This window comes from Arvicanthis niloticus, chromosome 22 (genome assembly GCF_011762505.2).
Source record: "Arvicanthis niloticus isolate mArvNil1 chromosome 22, mArvNil1.pat.X, whole genome shotgun sequence".
NCBI classification, from domain to species: Eukaryota; Metazoa; Chordata; class Mammalia; order Rodentia; family Muridae; genus Arvicanthis; species Arvicanthis niloticus.
In genome coordinates this window covers 17223452-17245088 of record NC_133429.1, presented here as the reverse complement: position 1 = coordinate 17245088, position 21637 = coordinate 17223452, and the positions used below count along the sequence as shown (strand labels likewise).

Genomic DNA, 21637 nt, shown 5'->3' with positions numbered 1-21637 from the left:
AGCAAGAAGTGCTCTCCTCTGCTGAGCCAACACCCTAGAATATGTCAGCATACTTTAATAATATAAATGTCAGTCTTAAGACCTAGGCCAATCTCAAATCTTGAGTTACTTGGGGAATTCATGACCTCTCCCCCCCCCCCCACCCGCCCCTCAAAATGTCCAGGTTTAGATCTCCCAAAAAAGGAAAAAGTACTCTTTTTACACAGGTTTCATATCACAAATAAACCGATATCTGAAATGTTCAGATTATGGGGAAATTAAATGGGATTCTGATCGATATCTTTCCATCAGAGAGATTAATCCGTAACAGCGTCAATAATTCCCCACATCCTTATTTACAAACACTTGTAAAAGGCTGGCCTCTGGTTCTGGGAACGCTTAGACACAGAACAAGAGGCCAGCCACCCCAGTATCCCAGACTCAACTTGACCTGGTTTCAATTTTTGTAAAGACCCACTGGGTGCTTTTCATTAGCACTCACGTAGTCCAGCTTTCCGAGCTTCCTTTAAAAACCGGTAAGTGGACATTCTAGAAGAAAGAACAGTCCCGCAAAAGGGAGCTGTGCCAGAGGTGCTTCCCAAGTGCTGTATCTGCGAGGATGAGCAGGGACCTCCAGAATCCGATCTCTCAGCTGAAGGACAGACTAAACCTTCATTAGCTAAGGAAACCACGTCCACTCTCCAGGGTACTTAGCTTCTTGTCCGGAAGCGAAGAAATGGGGTCGCTCAATCGCTCCCACTTCGAACTTGCGCAGTGGACACAAACAGACGCCTTACTTCTGGTTGCTAGGAGATAGTACCGCCATCTCCTCCAATCACCAAGAGCGTCTTTGGTGACCAATCACAGAAGCCGAGACAACGAGGCGAGAGGTGAAAGGTCACGCCGCCTTTTGGCGGCCATTTCTCTTAGCGCCGGTCGTTTCGGTGTAGCGGTAGCTGCTTCAGTCAGGAGGGGCGGGCAGCGGCGGGGTCGGCGGCTAGTGGGGTGCAGCGCTCGCGGGTGTTCGCGATGGTAAGGAGAATGAGCACCGCGGGGCTAGAGGACGGGCGGGCTCTGCCGCCCGCCGCGCCTTCCATTCATCCACATGAGGCGCCGCGCGGATGGCCGCCCGCTCCTTCTCCCCGTTTCAGAGGCCTTGGCGGCGCGCGCATTGGAGGCCTTCCCCTCCCCAAGATCCTCAGCCGCCTTTCCCCGTTTTGTTTGTCCCAGAGCCTGGGGTGTAGCTTAGTTTGGGGCCACCGGGTAGGGGTAAACTGAAGCGAGTTTTCGTTTCCTATTTAGCACGCTCCACAGCGCGCCTTCATTCCTTGATGTTGACAATCTGCCTCTGGAACAGAAAGCCTGGGCTTCCGTTCATTGAATACTGTTCTTTAGGCGCCAGGAAGGCGGGGTGCTAATGCAGACCCTGCATTTTCTCAGGTGCGGTAGGTAGGCAACAGTCAAATAATAACAAAAACAAGCATTTTACAAGTAGCGGTGGCTGCTAAAGGAGGAAGCTTTGATAAGTTGTAAGTGTGCCGCAGCGCTCTTCTCCAGAAGGTGGCATTTAACCAGAAATCTAAGTGACAGAGCCGGTGGAAGAGTATTTCACACACGAGCTCTTAACTGGAAAGTAGGTTTGACTAGTTGGACTTGGCAGGAATTAACCGCTACTTACAAGAATACTGGTTTTGAAATAAGTCTGGGACCTCAACGCCTCTTAGGAAGTATGAGGCTATGTCGAGGGCAGTTAGAGACCATTGGAGCATTCTTGTAAGCCAAGATACTCCATGACTTGATAAGTGCTTTAAAAAAATAACAGTTCCTTTGTGGATGATACATTATAGCCAGTGTAAATTGGCTACTCATTTAGACCCTGTGGCCTCCAAAATTCTTTGGGATGATGTGCGAGTAGATTGGGGTGTGGGGGAGGTTGTAAATTTAAAGGAAATACTTCTTGTAGAATAAACTTGATCGGATTGCATTAAGAGGCCCTCTCCAACGATACTGAATTGTTTCTTATGTCTGCAGAGATCACCTTGTACCTTTACCTGTGTTCCTTTAGAGCTTGGCTAGTGAGCATGATGTAGGTATTTGGGACTTTTGTTCTTTCACAGTCCTTGGAATCAACCAATGACTTAAGCATCCTAGGCCAGTGCTCTGCCATTGTGCTACACACTTGCCCCACCCCCACCTGTCACTCAGTATTTAATTGCATAATTCATATTTTTGTTTCTGTCAGAGGACTATGAAGTTGACTAAATGGGCATTTAAATTTCCCTAAGACATTCTCCGACAAGTTATAAAGTGACAATGAATCAGAGTTTACTATGTCAATATCATAGTCTTGATTGGTCTTTCAGTAGAGAGTGGGTGGTAGAAGCTGAGCTAAGCAAAAATTATTAAATGCTGTTTTTGGTTTTTATACAGAGTTTACCCCTCAATCCCAAGCCTTTTCTCAATGGACTGACAGGAAAGCCAGTGATGGTGAAACTTAAGTGGGGCATGGAGTACAAGGGCTACCTGGTCTCCGTGGATGGCTACATGAACATGCAGGTAAGCTGAGGAGGAGCGTAGGTAAGAAGCCGGAAAGCCGGGTTTCTACTGTGTCACCTTACTCCTCAGAGCTTTACTGTGACTGAGAACACACACAGTTAAACTGACAACAGAAAGCAGAGTCAGGATTAAAGTATGAACCAGGGCAGATGTTGAAACATGATATTCTTAGGAGTACTTACACCAGAACACAGTCTTTGACTTTATGATGGCAGCCAAAGAGAGAAGAGCTTTGTCATTTGGTCTCTAATACCAGAAGAGAAAAGTAGTTTATTACAGAAAGCAAAACTTCCAGCACTTCTTTCTTCAAAGATTTTTTTTCAAGGGGAAATTTTATAAAGTGCTTTAATGAATTGTAAAGACACATCATGAGAGTTATTCACTAAAAGCATTTTTCTGTAGAACAAACAGATCAAACGAAGGAACTGATAATTGACTATGCCTCTTAGTTTCTTTAAATGATTCAGCCAGGTTTTTTTTTTTTTGGTTTGGGTTTTTTTTTTTTTTTTTTTTTTTTTTTTTTTGGTTTTTTGAGACAGGGTTTCTTTGTGTAGCCCTGGCTGTCCTGGAACTCACTCTGTAGACCAGGCTGGCCTCAGAAATCCGCCTGCCTCTGCCTCCCGAGTGCTGGGATTAAAGGCGTGCGACACCACTGCCCGGCTGAGGTTTCTCTTTTTAATGTATAAAATAATTATCCTTCTGGCTCTCAGGTAGTGTCTCCTTCTGGTTTGCATTTTTATTAACTATGTGTTTATCATCATTGGAGAAATGTGTTACTCACATCCTTCCCTATTTATTTATTTGTATTTTTTAAGACAAGGTCTCATTATGTAGCCTGTCTGGCCTGGAACATGCTATGTAGACCAGGCTGGCCTAACTCAGATCTGCCTGCCTCTGCCTCCTAGGTGTTGGGATTAAAGGCATGTGCCACTTTGCCTGTTTTTAAATTTTTTGTGTTTAGTTGTAGTTTCTGTACAGGTTTTAAAGGTGACTTAGGTAGATAGGTCAACCAGAGATCCAGCTAACAAGAATACTGAGAGATTTGGTCTGGAAAATTTTTGAAACGAGTTATTTGCAAAAGCTATAGAAAAGTCTGGAGAATATGCCTGTGGTGGTGAAAATATTGTGGAATTATCGATGAGAGTTCAATTTTATGAATACATTGAAAACCACATGATGTGTGGTTAAAGTTTTGTTCCATCCCTGTCACTTGGGGTGGTGAAGAAAGCCTGTAATTCTGTCATTCTGGTAATAGAGGTAGGAGGAAAATTAAAACATTATCCTCCTTTTACAGGGAGTTGTTGCAAGCCAGCCAGAAATACATGAAACCCTGTTGAAAAAAAAAGCAAACCACCTAACCTAATAGTTGATCTTGCAGTTAATGTAGCATCCCTGAGGTACAAAATGTATCTCTAAGCCAGCCCACTTTCTGAGTTGCTTCAGTCAGCCAAAATGTATTGATTGTCTGTTTGGTACCATGAATATAACAGTGAGCAAACAAAGTCCACATCCTTGAGTTTGTTCCAGTGGTAGGAGATGGTTATGGACCACAGATCGTTAGGGATGACGCACAGTACAATGATCAAGCAAAACTACTGTTACAAGTGTACAGTACTGAACAGCCTAGCCTCCAAAGAGACTTCGGCATCTGGGACAAAAATGCAAAGCTTCTGTCCACGGGGCTATGCTTGGTTGTTTGAGCTACAGCAAGAAGGCCAGAATAGGAGGTTTGGGATGGCAATCACTGAGAGCCTTTCAGCAGTAGTGAGGGCTTTCCAAAGCGCTAAGCTTTGGGGCATTAGTGTAGATAAAACTTAAGTGTTAGGGACATGTCAAAAATAATTACTTATGCTCGGTGATGGTTATGCACACCATTAATCCCAGCAATCAGGAGCAGAGCCAGGTGAATCTCTGAGTTCAAGGCCAGCCTGGTCTACAGAGTGAGTTCTAGGGACAGCCAGGGCTACACAGGGAGACCCTTTCTCAAAAACATACATACATACATATTTACATATGTACATACATACATACATACATACAAATTACATTAATTCTGATAGGAATTATATACAAAATAATCTCACAAACATAGTGACAACATGTTTTCTGATTGCTTTGCTTTCCTCCAGAGAAATGTCTTAATGTTTAAGCAGCTCAAATGTCTTAAGTGCTTTATGCCAGCCACATCTACCTATTTCTTTTTCTTGTCCACTGCCTGCTTGTGAAAGAAGCTTCCTTCCCTTCTCTTGTTCTGCCTTTGGTGTCCCCATATGGCACTGACGGAGGTTTTGTTGTTTTTTTTTTTTAATTATAAGAATGATAGCTAAAGATTTTTAATTTAAAATTAGAATAGATTTCGCCAAAGTAATCCTAAAGATCATTCTTGATTTCCCCCTTACCCTTGTTGAGTACATGAGATTTTAAAAAATTCTTACTTTCTTGGTTTGGTTGTTGGCTAATATATTTTAGCCATTGCTTTTGTATACCCATTTGAACAAGTTAATATGATTCATAATGTTTTGCTCTAAGAAAAGTTAATGTCTGGTTCTTTGGAGCTGAATTTTCAGAAAATTTAAGAATTATAACTAACTCAAATAGGCTTTCTTCTTCAAGACACTTTGATGTCAGACAGAAATAACATCTAGAAGGCTTAACAACTTTGAAACAAGCTTTATTATACATTAGTTCTATACCCATGCATGTCTTAATGAATATATGGAATCCAAAGATACAAGAGCGATAGGAAGCTAACCTTGTAATTACTGTTAGGGATACAGCTCGAGTTGTTGGTGTGGAGTAGTCTCAGTTACTGGACTCACCAGGAGTGGGGATGTTGTACTGTTTCCTCCTGTGCACTTATACTAATATCTTTCTTTTTGTCTAAAGCTTGCAAATACAGAAGAATACATAGATGGGGCGTTGTCTGGACATCTGGGCGAAGTTCTAATAAGGTAACAGACTCATTTGTGTGTGTGAAAGGAGTTACTAACGCACCTCAGAAATCTCTGCTGAAGTAAATTGGTTTTTTAGTCTGGGGGATTACTTAAAAAAATCATTTAGCAGTATTCTACAACTAGACTTCAGAAGCCTTTGAAACATGTTGGAAGATCTCAGTTTATGTTCGAGGTTTTCCTACTGTTGATCTCAGCTGTAACCTATTTTAGTGTCCTGTGTTACAGGAACTTAGATTTGATTTTAGTTGAGTCCAGCTGCTAAAGATTTCTGTTGTACACACTGTCTGGTACCAGCAACCACCTACACTCTTAAGTTGTAGAGATGAAATTGTGGTGATGGTGGTAACAGTTATGTGCGGTGTGCTTTTCAAACATCTGTATAGGACCAACAGGAAGAGCAGCGAACTGTGAGTTCAGGTCCAGTCTGACAGTGGAGCAGTGATGATTTGATCGTGTGCGGGCTCTGAGCGCAGCTCAGAATGACTGTGTTTTCTGTTACAGGTGTAATAATGTCCTCTACATCCGAGGCGTTGAAGAGGAGGAGGAAGATGGGGAAATGAGAGAATAGCATCTTGGGGGATTTTTTTTTTTTATATATATATATGTATTTCTATACAATAAAGTTTTGGGTTTTTTTTTCAGCTGGACTTGTGGACTATTTAAATGCAGACATGCAAAGCGTAAATGTTGAAATAATGTATGGATAATTCTTAGAACTAATGTTTTAAAAGCCACTCAGTTTCATTCAAGGGGACTCTGTTTTGTAATCCCACCGCTGGTTTATTTATTTTTTTCTAAAAAGGATGATTCTGTGCTTTACAATTTTTCCTAAGGTGAGTTTAGTTTCAGCCCTTGTAATTCTATTAACTGAGACCTCTTAAAAGTAGCTGTGTGTTTAAGGTTTCAAAACCACTTTAACATCCATAAAGTTAAACATTTTCTTAATATTAATATGTATTAATAAATTACATTATTTCTATATTGATATAGGCTAAATAATGTATATATTGTAGCTAAGTCAAAACATGAAAATTGAAATAATTATGGAGATAGAGCATAATACAAATTGATTTTAGGCTGAAGGTATATAGTTTTGTTCACTTAAGAGTTTTCTGATAAGGTTCTTAGAGCTTAATGTGAAATAGAACCAGCCTCATGATTGTTCTGAGACTGTAGTCCATTAGTTTTTAAGTTTTAAATGTGTCCAGTTGTTTTAAGAATAATACATTTTAAAAATGTATATTCAAAGCTGTGAACTTCCTTACTGCTTTAGAAAATATGATTAAAATTCTCATGCTTTGAGGGAGGCCATTCTACTTTAAGTCCTACTTCATGTTATAACAATAAATTAACTTTGGATATATGTCTCTGACAGGGACAACCTACAGTACAGTGTTGCCTAGCTCATGGGATGGACTAATGAGTAGTAAAGACTTTCAGCAGAAAACAGTTGCCATTCCTACTCCTGTAAGCCTCGAGAAAGGTCTACTGCATCCTGGCATCTGTTAGGACAGTAATGCATCACTGAAAGCCACCATCCACACAAAACATTTGCTAATAAAGTATCTTCATGATCCTGTTCAACTAAAAAAATACTCTTCCTCCTGTGACTTAGATCTTGTATCACTGACTAAAAGCAGGTCGTGTTTGCTAGCAGATTGAGGCTTCGAACGGTAGATAAGTCGTCTTCCCAACTGAAACAAGAAAAACAAAATAATTGTCTTTTGTATAACTTTTCTTTCACAGTATGTATAATGTTCATATTTACTTGAGTTTTCACATGAACCAAATGTTTTAAACTAGTAAATACAGTTACAGGGGATTGGTATAACTTAGTAGATGTCCAACATGCTTGGCAAGTTGCCCATAGTCTACAGGAGGCAGCAGCTAGCTTTTATGGTCAGTAGAGAGGTTTACAGAAAGTCACTAAGTAGCTTGTGGCTCAAATATGGCTGTCCCAGAAAGCAGTGATAGATGCTAACATTGCATTCCTCAGTGCTGTACCTGGGTTTTCTTCCATGGTTGCAAGAGGGTGCTTTGTTGAGCCAATTTTGAGAAGACCATTTTAAACATCAGTGTTCTTAGATATTGGAAGTGTTTGCATCAGAAGGGTTAAGAAACCTGTAATTCATACTTGTCCCTTCTCTGGAGAGGATTCTCCCTTTGCTTTCTGTTTGGCAGTTACAGGTAAAGTTTTTGTAACTTAGGCATGTGGATAAGGGAAGTACTGTATTCTGTTGTCATGAGAGCCTCAGAAGGGAAAGGACCTTTCTGGGAGGACAGTTCTCACATGGGACCTGAACAGGGACCTATTATAGTAGAAGACAAACCTTCTTCTTGGGTTGTGCCACGGCTCTTTCCAGAGCAGCTTTGAGCCGTTCCTCCTGGTGTCGCTGCTTTTCTTTCATCTTCTCTTCACGCAGCCTGTCAGAGGTGAAGAGGAAAGTTATTAGAAATTCTATAATCATAAAGAGTGAAACATCTACATTGATACTGTTTGGAAATGAACTATCCAAATATAAGATTTACATGATGATGGCTTTTGAATATTCAGGCAGTGGTAAGACATTTAATCCCAACATTTTGGAGAAATACCTCTTCCCTCAGTTTCCACTGAGACACGTTCTATACCATAGCCACTTCAGCTCCTAGCCACCTCCTGACCTGCCTTTAGTTTCTTTAAGGGAAGTGTGCACATCACCTTAGTGGATTGCCACAAACTAGTCAGATCATTTTGAATGATGCCTTGGATTTAAGACCAATATAAGCCTTTTCTACCTTTCAGTGTAAGCGTTGGCAGTGAGTGGCTCTTACGGACCTGTGTAGCTGCACCCCAGTGTTGTCAGGGAATGGTAGTGTCTTGGAACGCTTTTTGTGCAGAACTGGGTGCTTTGTTAGGTATCATTAAACAAAGCGGCTCTCAACCCATGGGTCAACCCTTTCACAGTTGATTGACCTTTTCTCACATATCAGATGTCCTGCATCATATCAGATACTTACATTATTCTTCATAACTAGCAAAATTACAGTTATAAAGTAGCAATGAAAATAATTTTATGGTTGGGGTCACCACAATGTGAAGATATATAAAGTCTTGGATCATTAGGAAGGTTTAGAACCACTGCTCTAAACCTTGGAGAAAAAGTTCCTTTGAAAACGAACTGAATGCATTATAACTGTTAAATGTAATCGCACTCCCTGGTACTGTGAGAAACCTTAGCTCATTTGGAAGGAGTTGTCCTCGGCTTAGATAAGTCTGCTCAAAGTCCTGTAAGAGCTGTCTGAGTCACCTTCATTTTTACATATTCTCCAGGCGTCAGTAATGTAACTATTAATGACTAGCATCTTTCAAACATGTTCAATGATTTCACATTGTTAATTTGATACATCATCCCTATGAAGTAATTATCATATCTTGTGACTTTTTTTTTAACACAGTGAAATAGACGAGACAGGTGATCCCTCCCTTAGGTCACAGCAGCTGTAGCTAAAAGGGCAAGCAGTCAAGCTCATGCCCACGCCTGGAGCCACAGAGGTCAGCTACCTCTACAGTTCCTTTGCTAGAACATGAGCAGCACTTAGCAGCTCTGCCTACATGTCACGTGATAGTAGCAGCCACGTTACAGTGATACAGAACGTCTGTAAAGATCTTCATTTGTAGAAATCTGCAGGGGAGAGGTTTCAGGGATGACAGTCATGTAAGGTCTGTGGAAATAAGTGAGTGGGGGTGTGAGTGCCAGCTAAACATCACATAGTGTCTCCTAAGAGTCGCCATTCCTTTATAAACCGGGTCACCCGTGGTCATCTAAGGACAGATCCTTCGCCACATGACAGCCCCTAAGAAATGTTCTGTGACTTGAGACCCCCTCCTTCCCCTACAGCCATCCTAACTGGGTCACTTGTTTCTGGTAAACTTTGTATTAGCCCAGTTCCTTTGGGTCACAGTGCCCATTACAATAACACTTATTTCCTAAGAACGTTCTCTGTGGGAGGGCAGGGCTGAGTCGAATAGGGAAATTGCTGCCAGTGGAGTGGGGTTTATGCAGACTAGCCACTTTAGCCATTCCCTATGCTGAGGGGCTGTCACAGTACTTTTGCCGTCGCTCCTTCTGCTTGATCCTTTCAATCGCTTCCACACTTTCTTTGGGAATAGTTTCAATGAGGTCGCTGAGCTCCACCAGGCGAGACTCTACTTTGACCAGTTTTTGAACTGCATTCAAGCTGCCAACCTCAGCATCTCCGATGCAGACTCTGTATACTTGATTAATTTTTCTACTAAGTGAGTCAATCAGCTTTTCCTGAGCGAAAGAAAAAAGCAAAAAATGTTCCATCACTATATGGTGGCTCACTGTCAGTAAATGCAAAATTCCATCCTACTGTTACAAGAGGAAAGCTCTTTAAGCACCATCACCACCACCACCATCATCATTTAGTGCTGGGGACAGAACCCAGGACCTGATGCATGGTAAGCAAATGTTCTACCACTGGGCTACATCCCACCTGCTCCCTAAATGCTTCAAAAGACAAATCAGTGAGAACAGGTAGCAGGGGGTATTTGTGTTGTAATTTATAGTCAGATCATTATTACAGTGACACCTTGGATTGTATTCAGATATATACAGTATATATGTGAATAAAAGTAATTATAGTATCTTTTGGCTTGAATGTTGACCAGATTCCCTAATTGTTCCAAGTACAGGCAACATACACATTTCAAACCAGTTTGCACCACCAATGGCATAATGTGTGCCCCACCCCACCCCATTTGTATTGTTGAAAAGCCTATAACGCTGCATGACAGGTACTTGCATATGTGCCCAGTCCCCTTCTTGAGAGGGGACTGGAGGGCAGGGACTACTGCTTATGTTACTGTGCACACCTAAAACAGTGCCTTGCACATAGCTACACACTTAATAAATGTTTGCTGAATAAATGAGTGCTTTCTTTCAGAGAAATGTGTGTACAAGCAGATTCCTAGGCTAACCAAACAGCCTTCAAGGAGTTTACTTTTTGAGATCTCCACAGGGAAGCCATTGTTGTAAGTCTAATCTAAAGAAAATGTAGGCCGAAGCCTGCCAATCCCTGTACCTCGACACTTCGATGTTTTATTTGATTTTGCAGTCTCTTGAGCTGGTAGATAATGTATTTCGGGAGATGAAAGGTGTCATCCTTTTTCGCCACTGGCTGTCTGATATTCGCCAAGAGGAACTCAATAAACTTCTCAGCAAAGTAAATGGATTTCCATGTAGGTTCATGCCTGATGGTTAGCCGCTTCTGCTCAAGAAGATGAGAATCACCATAAAGTCAAGAAAAACACACCCAAGGCCTATGTGACTCCCGCCACTGGGGAGACCCATCCTGGAACCATAAAGGCCTCACGGCCGCCATCACTTAAAGCCAAGGTCTGCGACTTCCAGCAGCTTGCTGCTCCCACCTCTTGCTTTAACAGATGTGCCAAAGATCCTGCTCATTACAAAGCTCCTAGTTTCTCACTTCCTAAATACTCTCTTTATTTTTATTTTAATTAAAAAAAAAGTCCTTTTTTAAAAAAAAAAAAAAAAACTTAGAGAAATATAAAATAACACAAAACCATAAGCTCGCCACGAAGTCGCTATCACAGCACTTACTTTGTTTCCTATTTACAGACCTCCACATTCCTTCTTAGAGACAGCTAAAGGGCAGATGGATATAAAAATGAAAGAAAGTGGAAGCACCCTGCCAAGGGGGCAACACACTACATATTAAAGAGAAGAAGAATCAGAATCTTGGTAGAAGATGGGGCTCATGTCTAATTCTAGCACATGGGCTGGGACAGTGATTGTCACAAGTCTGGGGCAACTTGAGCTAGGCCAGCTGGGCTGTATTTTTTTTCTTGAAAGAAGAAAAAATTATCTTGCCCTATATACATGGAAATTTCAAGTACTTAATGCTTGTTTTAAGAAAAACTGGTAGGAACATGTCCTTTTTGATGGAAAGAGACTTGAACACAGAGTTAGGGATGGACAGATGGAAACTTTAGATGGTGGGTTTTTTTTTTTTTTTTCTTTTTTTGTCTTTTAAGAACCCTCACCAAACAGGAGAGGGAACTACAAGTCAAAAATAAATTAAGAACTAAGAGAAGGAAATGAAAGATGGCATATGAAAATGAGATTGAGCTCCTGGTCTAAGACAAAAGGGCAAAGACAAAAGCATTCCAGAATAAGGCCAACTAGAGACGAGAGATGTGCAAGTGGGTCCTTTAAAGTGCCACTAGAGGGCAGGCTCAGACCAGAGCTACTCAAATCGGAGGCCCTGGCAGCAGGCTGAGTTCACCAGTGGGCAGGAAGATGGATCCAAGACTGGGTGCCAGGGTAACTCAGGTGTCTGTCAACAATGAATGGGACCAGAGCAGTGTTTCAAACTGGAGAGTTGTCTGGATGTATGTGCCATCACGTGTTGATCTTTCTGTTACGATTCAAAACAGTAGCAAAATTACAATTATGAAGTAGCAACGGAAATAACTTTATGGTTGGAGATCACACACCATGAGGTATTGCATTAAAGGGTCGCAGTACTAGGAAGGTTGAGAACCACTGCTTTAGTGCTAGCCTAGCACATGTGTGAGGCAGCCCAGAACTGCATGAAACTGGATGTAGTGGTATGTGCTTGTAATCCCAGCCTCAGAAGGGAGGTGCAGGAAGAGAACATCAAGGTCATCCTCAGCCATAGAGTGAGCTTGAAGCCAGCTTTGGAGAAAGAGAATCTGCCTAACAACCACCTCAAAACAAAACACTTCTAATTTTTCCGTCTTTTTTTTTCCCTCCATACCGCACATTTCACATTCTTGCAAGACCATAAGTTATTAACCTCATGTTCCAGAGTATGCCTGTAAATTGTACAAATTTATACTTGGGATTGTTACTTTATGTACATCTTGAGGAACTTTTAAATCAAGTCTGGGTTCTCTGGGCATTGAGCCCTGGTCCTTTCACAAACTAGATTGTCCCTTCTCTTGGGTGATTCAATGTTTGAAAGTATTGAAGATGCCTCCCCCCTCCATAGTTGCCCTAAAACTGAGATTAAAGTGACTTGGTTGTGGTGTAGAGACCATTAGATAGCAAAGAGAATCAATCTTCTATTTGACACGGTGGTCAGCTTCAGAGTTATTTAAGAATTGGATAGAAACAATACAAGTGTTCATCAGATGAATGTCGATCAGTACAGTAAATAAAGTATGGTGCATAGAATGGGGCATCATTCAACAAGATACACGCCACGGCGTGGAGGAACCCAGAGAATGTTGTACTTTGTGGCACGAGCTAGATGTTAAAAGACACATACTGCTCAAATCCACTTATATGAGTTATGGAGAGGAGTAGAATTCAGAGACAAAGAATCAGGTGCTGAGCAGTGAAGAGACCAGGAACTTGTGTTGCATGAGTATGCACCTCCTTGTACAAGATGAAAGGCATTCTAGAGAGTGATGGCAAAACAATGTGAACCTACTTAACACCATCAAACAGTACATTCGGAAAAACGGTTAAGATGTTCAACTCTGTGCTTAAGTTGTGATGGGAAAGTTCTGGAAACAGACCATGCTGACGGTTATGCCACATGAAGGGACTTAATGCCATTGACTTGCACACTTGGGATGGTGAGATGGCAGATTTCTTGTATAGTGTACCATGGTTTAAAAAAAAAAAAAAGGTTGATTAAAAACAAAAATGAAGAACTGATGAACTGTGACAATCAACACATTTCCTGCCACAGCTTTTGCTTTTAGTAACCCTGCCTGTCTGTAGGTCGGGGAGAAGGCTCATCTGTTTCCTAACGCAGCCCATTCCTCAAATCTACCTCCGTCTAAAAGTCAAGTTCACAGCTGCAAGTGTGATGTTGACCCCAATGGCGGCTTTGGACTCGTATTCCGTTTGAGGTTTTTCTAAGAAACCAGTGGTTGAGTTTCTTGTGGATCTGAAAACTAACCTGATCATTCATTCAACAAACATTTATTGAGCACTGACACTCTTGGGAGCACTGAACTGAGCTCACTAACAGTAAGTTAGGATGGTCCCTGGTGGAGGGCTTTGCATGCAGCTGGGAGAGATGAACCTGTCAATAAAATGAGGGTATCAGGATGTGTCACAGGTGCTGGGAGACAAGCCAGAGGCCCAGAGAAATTGACACGCATCCTAGGCTCAATGCTTGGGCCAATTTCCCATCCAGTGTTAAGTGTATAGGTTCATTACATGTTCTGTTACTGACTGGTCACATGAAACGATTTGCTCACCAAAACGATTAAAGGTGGTGAACTACATCACACAAGCACACACCAACAAAGACGGTCCGTTTGAAATAACTAGAACAATATTTCACGTGAAGCCCAAGGTCAACCTAAAAGGTTGCTCTCTAGGAAATTGACTCTTTCATATTGACAAAATAATTCCACACTGGTTTTCCACACCCTGTTAACAACAATGTATGGATTGCCCTAACTCTCCCCCATGTCAAGTGCTCCACGCCCAGGGAGGCCAGATCTTTACCAGGAGACAAAACAAAAAAACAAAAAAAACAAAGTTACCACAGGCCAAGAATGTACCTGAGCATCGGAATTGAATTCTCCAAAGCTGAAGAGCCTGGACCTCAGCTCCAGCTCGGCAGCCTTCTCCTCCTCTCGTTCACAGCTCACCTTAAGCATGTGCTTGTGCTCCAGCAGGAACGAGATGCTGTTGTTTCTGTTGCAAAGGAAGGAGGGGACCCTAGTCTGTAACTCAAGGTGGAGGGACTCAGCCCTCTTGCTGGGCATGTGTCATCACATGGCACCCAGCGACCACACAGGGAGTCAGCGTGTGACGACAGGGACAAAGTGCCTGCAACTCGATTGTGCGTGCATGCATTTGTCATGTGTGAGAGAAGTGGGGAGGAGAGCTGGGGGAGAGAGAGGAAGAGGGAGAAGGAGGGAGGGAGGAAGGAAGAGGAGGGAGAGAGGGAAGGGGGCGTGAGGGGAGGAGGGAGGGGGAGATGGAGAGAGAAAGAGAGAGAAGAGGGGACAAGGAGAGATAAATGTGAGCGGGGCCTGTGGTCACCATGTGCGTGCACAGATCAAGAGAACCACCTCAGGTATCTAGTCCCATTTTTCACCTTGATTGAGAAAGGCCTTCCTGTTCTTCCTTCTCCCAAAATATATGTGTGTGTCTGTGTGGTGTGTGTATGTGGTGTGGGGGCGGTGGATGCTATGGCCTATGTGGAAGTCACAGACAGCTTGGAGGACTTGGTTCTCTCCTGCTGTGGAATCCTCCATGTGGATTCCAGGGATTGAACTCGACCTTGGCAGCCTTTACCCATGGAAGCATCTCAGTGGCTTGGGGTTCTATTATGGCAAATCCCAGACTGGTTGGCCCATGGCCTTCTGGACAGTCTCTCTTCTCTGCCTCCCATTAGAAGCACTGGGCTCACAGGTGTGCCCTACTGTGTCTGCTTTTATGCAGGCTCCAGGATTCAAACTCAAGTGGTTCCCCTCAAGACTCCAAACAGAAAGTAGCAATTTGTAGCCCATCAGGTCCCCAAGCTGTATGGCTCTAGCACATGTGTCCTCAGATCTGGCCGATCACCTTGGGTTCAGGGAAAATGGATGTGCCTGCCTTGCTTGCCTTCAGATTCTCGTTAAAAAAAAAATCCTCCAGAGAAAGATTTGGACATAGATTCCTTTCCCTTCTAACATGCCCATCCTGTCTGGAGGATCATGGCTAGGCCACCACACACTCAGGCTGGGTGAAGAAACTAGGAAGCACTGATTGTGTTTCAGGTCCTTGTCTTCTGGGCAACTTAATTTGGCTCTGAAGTTTAAATGTAGTTTAACCTAATTGCTTAAAAAGGTTGCCATCTTCTGACCCAGACAACTGTTCCAAACAAGCCTACACATTTTGTAAACAGATGGATACAAAGCTTCATTCTTTATCATCAGAAGCTCTTCTCAAAACTGTAATCTCAGGGCAGAGGTAGCCTGTGACTCTGGTCTCCTCTGCACTATGCCTGCTATGCTGATAGATACATCATAGAACAATACAGTATTTTAAATTGCAGAGAGTCACTTTGCTGAGATTCACCCACGGAAATTGCCTTCATGACCCCTTCAATCTAGGTAGTGACAGGTAGCCCCGGCAACAGCTGTCCTAGAACCAATGAAGGCAAAGGAAGCCATGTCAATCAACCCTTCCAGCTAGGGAAATGCTTCAAGAGCAAGAGGAAGCAGGAGGAAAGTTAAACTCAAGCCAGTCTAGTCTGTCCAGATGTCAATTCTTCCTTTGTGCCCATCATGTAAATTGTTATTAATTAAAACTCCGGCCTACACCAGGAGAGGAGCCGTCACTAGTGGTTGGATACCGTCTCTGGTTAGTAACCATTGAATAGGTGGAACCCACTCACATCTTATCCTGTATCAATCTTTCTCTTTTGTTGACATCTTCGAGATTCTCGTCCACATCCTGGGAATACTGGACCAAGGTGAGATTTTGCTCTTCCAGCTCCGTGAGGACCTGCAGTAACTCCTCTGGCTCCTTGAAGTAAATCTCTGGCATCTAGTCAATCAACAGGGAAAAGAAGTGTCTCACAGATACACTCATGTGATTTGTCTAGACAGTATAGGGAGGGAGCTGTCACTCATCAGCTCTTTATCCATGTGATAAACTACTTGAGAAAAATCAACTTTTTGGGAGTGACTATTTTTTTGCCCTGGGACTATAGTAGATGCATACTGGCTGAGTACCCGGTGTCAGGATCACATGGTGGAGGCCACTTCACTGTAACCAAGAGGTAAAGAGAGAAGAAGACACCAGGGGTCCCCCTCTTTTCCAAGAGCACACCCCCAGTGACCTAACTTCCTGCTAGGCCCCATCCTCAAAGACGTCACGATGTCATGATGTCTGCAGCAGTGACCCCACCCTCCCAGCTTACTTGGAACACAAATGGTTTTGGAAATGTCCTGAATCCACACAAGAGTTTGGAGTATGAGGGAGGCAGAGAGAATTGTGAAGGAACCTTGTTCCCAGGGAGAGATGGCAAATGGGAAGATATGATCTGGGGTATGGGGAAGGATCGGGGAATATTGAAGAGGAAAAGAGGGAGGGGGAAAAAGGAGAAAGGCTTTATTAGAAGAGAAGTGGGGGGCAGGAAGGGAGGAAGGAAAGATGAGAGGGAAAGATAGGAGACTGATGGGGGGGGAGTCATTTCCTCTCGAGGTAATTATTTGATACATCCTGGCTTTTAAAGAATATATATTACCTTAAGTAAGCATTTTCAAAGATGACATATATTAATATATGTGTTCATTATTATTATTTATAGCAGCCATGACACAGACACAACAGAAATATTAGTCATAGATAGGGTAATAGAGGGAATACTGTACACATGCACACAATGAAATATTATCCAGTCAGAGACAAGAGACATTCTCTTCTGCAGTACATTTGTGTGGTTTTGCATGTGTGTGTGTAGGTATGTGTGCACATGCCACAGTGTTGAGGGCTGTAGGAGAACCTCAGGTGTGGTTTCTCAGATACTGTGCATTTCTCTCTCTCTCTCTCTCTCTCTCTCTCTCTCTCTCTCTCTCTCTCTCCCTCCCTTTCTTTTTGAGACAGACTCTTTGGCAGGCCTGGCACTCACCAAGCAGGACAGGCTGGCTGACTGGCCAACCTTCTCCAGAGACCTGCCCGTCTCTGCTTCCTGGGAGTTAGGATTATAAGCATTGCAGCACCATGCTTGACTGGTTTTTCTTTTTTCTCTTTCTTTCTTTCTTTCTTTTTTTTTTAAATGGGTTCTGGGGCTGGAAATTGGGTCCTCATACTCGCAAGGTGTCTTAGGGTTTTATTGCTGTGAAGAGACACCATGATCCTGGAAAACATCTAACTGGGGCTGGCTTACAGTTCCAGAGGTTCAGTCCGTTATCATCACGGAGGGAAACATGGCAGCATCCAGGTAGACATGGTGATCCACAGGCAGCAGGAAGGGACTGAGGCACACTGGCCAGCTTCTAAGACCTCAGAGCCCACCCACAACAAGACCTCTAACAAGACCACTCCCACTCCAACAAGGCCACACCTCCTAATAGAGTCACTCCTTATAGGCCAAGCATTCACACACATGAGTCTATGGGGGCCAATTCTATTCAAACCACCACACAAGGCAAGTATTGTACCTATTGGCTCACTTCCTATCCCCATTATGGTATAATTTAAATGAGCTTTAAGGACCATTATGCTAAGTGAACGAACCCAGTCACCAACAAACAAACAAACAAATAAAAATAGTGCGTAAGATGCTTATACAAACATTTAAATATATATTTAAATAACCAGTCTCTTAGAAACAGAAAGTAGAAAGATGGTTGCCAGGAGCTGGAGGAGGGGTATTAGATGGGTACAGTGCTTCAGGTTTGCAAGATGAAGATGTAGAATCCACTATACAACAGGGTGTGCATGGTCACAGTGCTGTCCTGCACACCGTAAATGTAAAGCTGGATAGCCATGTGTTTGAGGACAGGTTTAAAAGCAGGATGACCTGGGTAAGGTATGTCCCGTGTAACAATGGGTGGAGTTTGGTGGGGTTGTTTCTTTTTAACAATCACTTCCAAGCCTCTGTGGTTGCATTTAGATGGGGAGACCACGTGTTGCATCTGTAATGGGGTGTCTGTCGGGGAGGAATGTTTGCGGTTCTGCTACCCAGTAAAGTGACAATAAATCCTGGGCTGCCTCAGTGGCTAAGGCACTTGCTGTGCAAGGCTGAGGATCAGAGTGTGAAGGACATACGGGAAAGTCTGGGTGGGTGTGGTGGCTGACCCCCAAGCCTCATCACCCCAGTGGTTAGGAGACAGAGATAGGAAATTCCCAGGGCAAGCTGGCTAGGTAGCCAAAATCAGTGTGCTCCAGATTCAGCAGAGGAGCCTTGTTTCTGCAAATAAAGTGGAATGCAGTTACCGGTTACACCCAGTGTCAACTCTGCCCTCGACATGTACAGGCACACATGTGTTCACACACACACAAACTTGAATACACACACACAGAGTAATCTAAGAGTAACAATTTTTATAGACTGGTTATAGACTATGTATCTTCTCCAAATCCTTTCCTTTTGTTTTATGTTCTGTTTTGCTGTTTTATTTTTGTTTTTGTTTGGTTGGTTGGTTGGTTTGAGACAGGCTCAGTAGGTACCTCAGGCTGGCTTAGAACTCACTGTGTAGCCGAAGCTGGCCTTGAGTTTTCTTTTTGCTGTTTTGGTTTGGTTTCGTTTTCTTGAGTCCGGAGTCTCTTGTAGGCTAGGCTGGCCTCCCACTTGCTAAATATTTGAAGATGACCTGGGCCCTCAGGCCTCCTGCCTCTGCCTCCCAAGAGCTAGGATTACGGGCCTACTTTGCATATCTAGCTTCCTGGCCTGAAATCTGTGGATCTCCTGCCTCGCCCTTAAAAGGACTGACATATTATCTTCTTATATGTTTGGTTATATATATATATATAGATAGATAGATAGATAGATAGATAGATAGATGGTTTGATGAAAAGTATTGGTAATCGACAGGATTTAAGAACAGTATCAAATCGTATTTCCTTCTGGAAAGTGTGTGATGTGTTTGGAATAGGATATTGCAGAAGAAATGAATGAATGCCTGCACCACATACAGCCAGAGTCGAGAAACAGTCTGGTTACCAGATCAAACTCCACGATCTCGTCCTCTAGGAAGTACTCCAAACTGTCCTCTGACGCCATGCTTTCAGGCCGACTGTAAAAGAAAAAAAAAAAAAAGCGAAAGAAAATCATTTCTGAGTAATCTTCCGTTAACACGTTTGTCTTTCTTCCTAAATTGAGCCCCATAACCAAGATCTTTTTTTAATTTAATTTTTATTTATGAGATGAGTGTTTTGTCTGCATTATGCCAAGATACCATGTGCGTGCCTGATATTCATGGAAGCCAGAGGAGGAAGTCAGATCCCCTGAGTTGTGGGCCAATATATGGATGCGGGGAATCGAACCCACGACCTCTGCAAGGGCAGCCAGTGCGTTAACCACTGAGCAATGTCACCAGCCCCTATACAGAGTTCACCATGCACGCAGTCCAAACACCCAGATACATAAAACATTTTTCAAGTTGACCAAATATACTTACAGTGGCTTTTTTCATTATAGCCCCAAACTAGAAACCAAGGGGACAGTAGCAGGTGAGCAGTTCGAGGACACAACGTTCAGACCACAGAGTACTGCTCGACAAGAGAGCCAACTGCTCACGGTCTAACATGGTTGGATCTTTTGGGAATTATTCTTAATACCCAAAGATGACATACTGCATGACTCTACTTATATTGCATTCTTGAAATGACAAAACCAGAGAAATGAACAGAGTAGGGGCTGCCAGAAAAAGAGAAAAGTGGACATGACCATAAAGGGACATGAAGAACCCAGTGGTGACATTTTGCACTTGATTGGGTCAGGGTTGATATCCTGGCTGAGGCATTGCATTATGATTTGGCACGGGATCCCTGTTGTAGGATACGACAGTATTAGCTTAGAACCCTTCCTTCAGGCAGGCTTTCCTGCCCCGCCCAGACAACCACATATCTTCCCAAAGCACCTCTGGGTAGCTAGGATTGAAGACAAGTAGTTTATAAAATAATGAATTCATAATCAAGTTAGGGAAGACGCAAAGAAAGTAAATAAAAATGCTTTGTGGCCCTAATGCAATAGGTAAATGAGGGAGTGAATCTTCGGGTGCACGGGCTAAGGAACAGCTAGGAGGGGAGACCCAAGAGTCTGGGGTTCCTGTGACTGGGGGCAGTGGGTCCTTATAAAGAGAGAATTCTGGGGCATTTCAGGAGTGCATACTCTTGGGCCACCACGAACTCCACTGTGTGTGACAACAGGCATGAAGATGAGGTTGACCAAAAGCTAAGACTTATTTTCTAAAAAGCCATTCACAGTTGTCATCAGAATTCATTAATTTGTATCATACGCGAAAACAGATGACTTCCTAGAGTCTTGGCCCGAAACAGATTTCCTCTGTCTTCCTCCTGTTCAGAATGTCCAGGTGAGGTCCACGCCATGTGTGATGGGAGAGGAAGAGGAGAACACAGTTAGAGGTGAGTCCTTATCACTCAATGTCAGCAACTATGTGCTTGTTCTTTTTTTTTTTTTTTTTTTTAACAGTTTTATTATCAAAATAGCGATCGTATGGAAAGCGGGACTCTGAATTCCACTGAAATTGAATGCCACGTCTAAGTATCCAGCTGAAATCACAGCTATGGAGTGGGACGTGACTCCTGAGACTCACGCGTTATGGGCAAAGACGAGGTGCAAGCCATGGTTCTGATTTTCTCATACCAGCAATATCTATTTCTAATCACATGGCTTAAAAGAATTAAAGAAGAAAGCCAAGGTAATGGTCACTTCTGTCCTTAACACGGAGAGCCATGCCTTCCAGCTTGGAGGCTTTGTCCTTAACTCCCTGCATCTGTGTGCTCATCAAGATTGGGTCCAACCCTCACCTGAAACTAACCATCGGACCAATGCTGACCCCGAGAGTCTTTATCCACCCGCCTAGGTCATACACACCAACACCTTCATGGCTTCCTGGTATTCGTTCTATTCTACTTTGAATACACACCCTTGCCACCTTCTACCTAGCAGTCTCCTACGCATTCTTCAGAAACCCTGCCTCGTTGTGGCCTGGCCTACAGAGATTCCTGTAAATGCATCAGGTAGAGGTCACGTACTGGGCCTTTTCCAAAGAGCCCTCCCTGCCTGTTCCTAATCTGACTTCACTGTCTTGTATAATGCTGGGGTGTAGAACTGTCTTCCAGTTGTCTCTATGTACCCCAAGTTTTTAAAGGTGCCTGAAACACATTGCATGTCTTTGATAAATATGAATTGAGTGAAGGAAAGAAGAGGGAAGGGGAGAGAAAGAATGGAGCTCCTCTTACAATACTGTCTTTGCTTTTAGGATGAGCCCATATTACTGAAACCATTTATAAGAGGTGCTATTTAAATTGAGTAACGCTTATACTCAACATTTCAGAAAATACTACTGATACCTGCCTCTTCTTCCTTCCATCTCTACTTCCTACTACAGATGTCCCAATGGCCAAAGTAATATGTGCTGTGTAGGCTCCAACTGATTGACTCTCTAA

The 21637-nt window shown here is 43.0% G+C and overlaps 2 protein-coding genes across 3 annotated transcripts in view; one reads left to right on the top strand and one right to left on the bottom strand.

Moving 5' to 3' along the window:
* The first annotated feature begins 865 nt into the window (after nt 1–865).
* On the top strand, nt 866–6136 carry Snrpf (small nuclear ribonucleoprotein polypeptide F). Its single transcript, XM_076920012.1, has 4 exons — nt 866–1011; nt 2410–2535; nt 5422–5486; nt 5991–6136. Exons 1-4 carry the CDS (start codon nt 1009–1011, stop codon nt 6055–6057), a joined length of 261 nt encoding a protein of 86 aa, XP_076776127.1. The 5' UTR covers nt 866–1008; the 3' UTR covers nt 6058–6136.
* Nucleotides 6137–6295: 159 nt separating this feature from the next.
* Nucleotides 6296–21637, bottom strand: part of Ccdc38 (coiled-coil domain containing 38) — a 43779-nt gene continuing 28437 nt past the window's right edge. The window contains exons 10-17 of one of the 2 annotated variants that reach the window (XM_076920007.1): nt 20464–20521; nt 19167–19239; nt 15891–16042; nt 14065–14200; nt 10578–10763; nt 9582–9787; nt 7820–7913; nt 6296–7183 (exon numbers count right to left, since the gene is read on the bottom strand). In XM_076920007.1, coding sequence (XP_076776122.1) covers nt 7070–7183; nt 7820–7913; nt 9582–9787; nt 10578–10763; nt 14065–14200; nt 15891–16042; nt 19167–19239; nt 20464–20521 — 1019 coding nt within the window. In that variant the 3' untranslated portion in view covers nt 6296–7069. The remainder of the gene's footprint in view (nt 7184–7819; nt 7914–9581; nt 9788–10577; nt 10764–14064; nt 14201–15890; nt 16043–19166; nt 19240–20463; nt 20522–21637) is intronic. The other variant, XM_076920008.1, reaches the window with a different exon arrangement.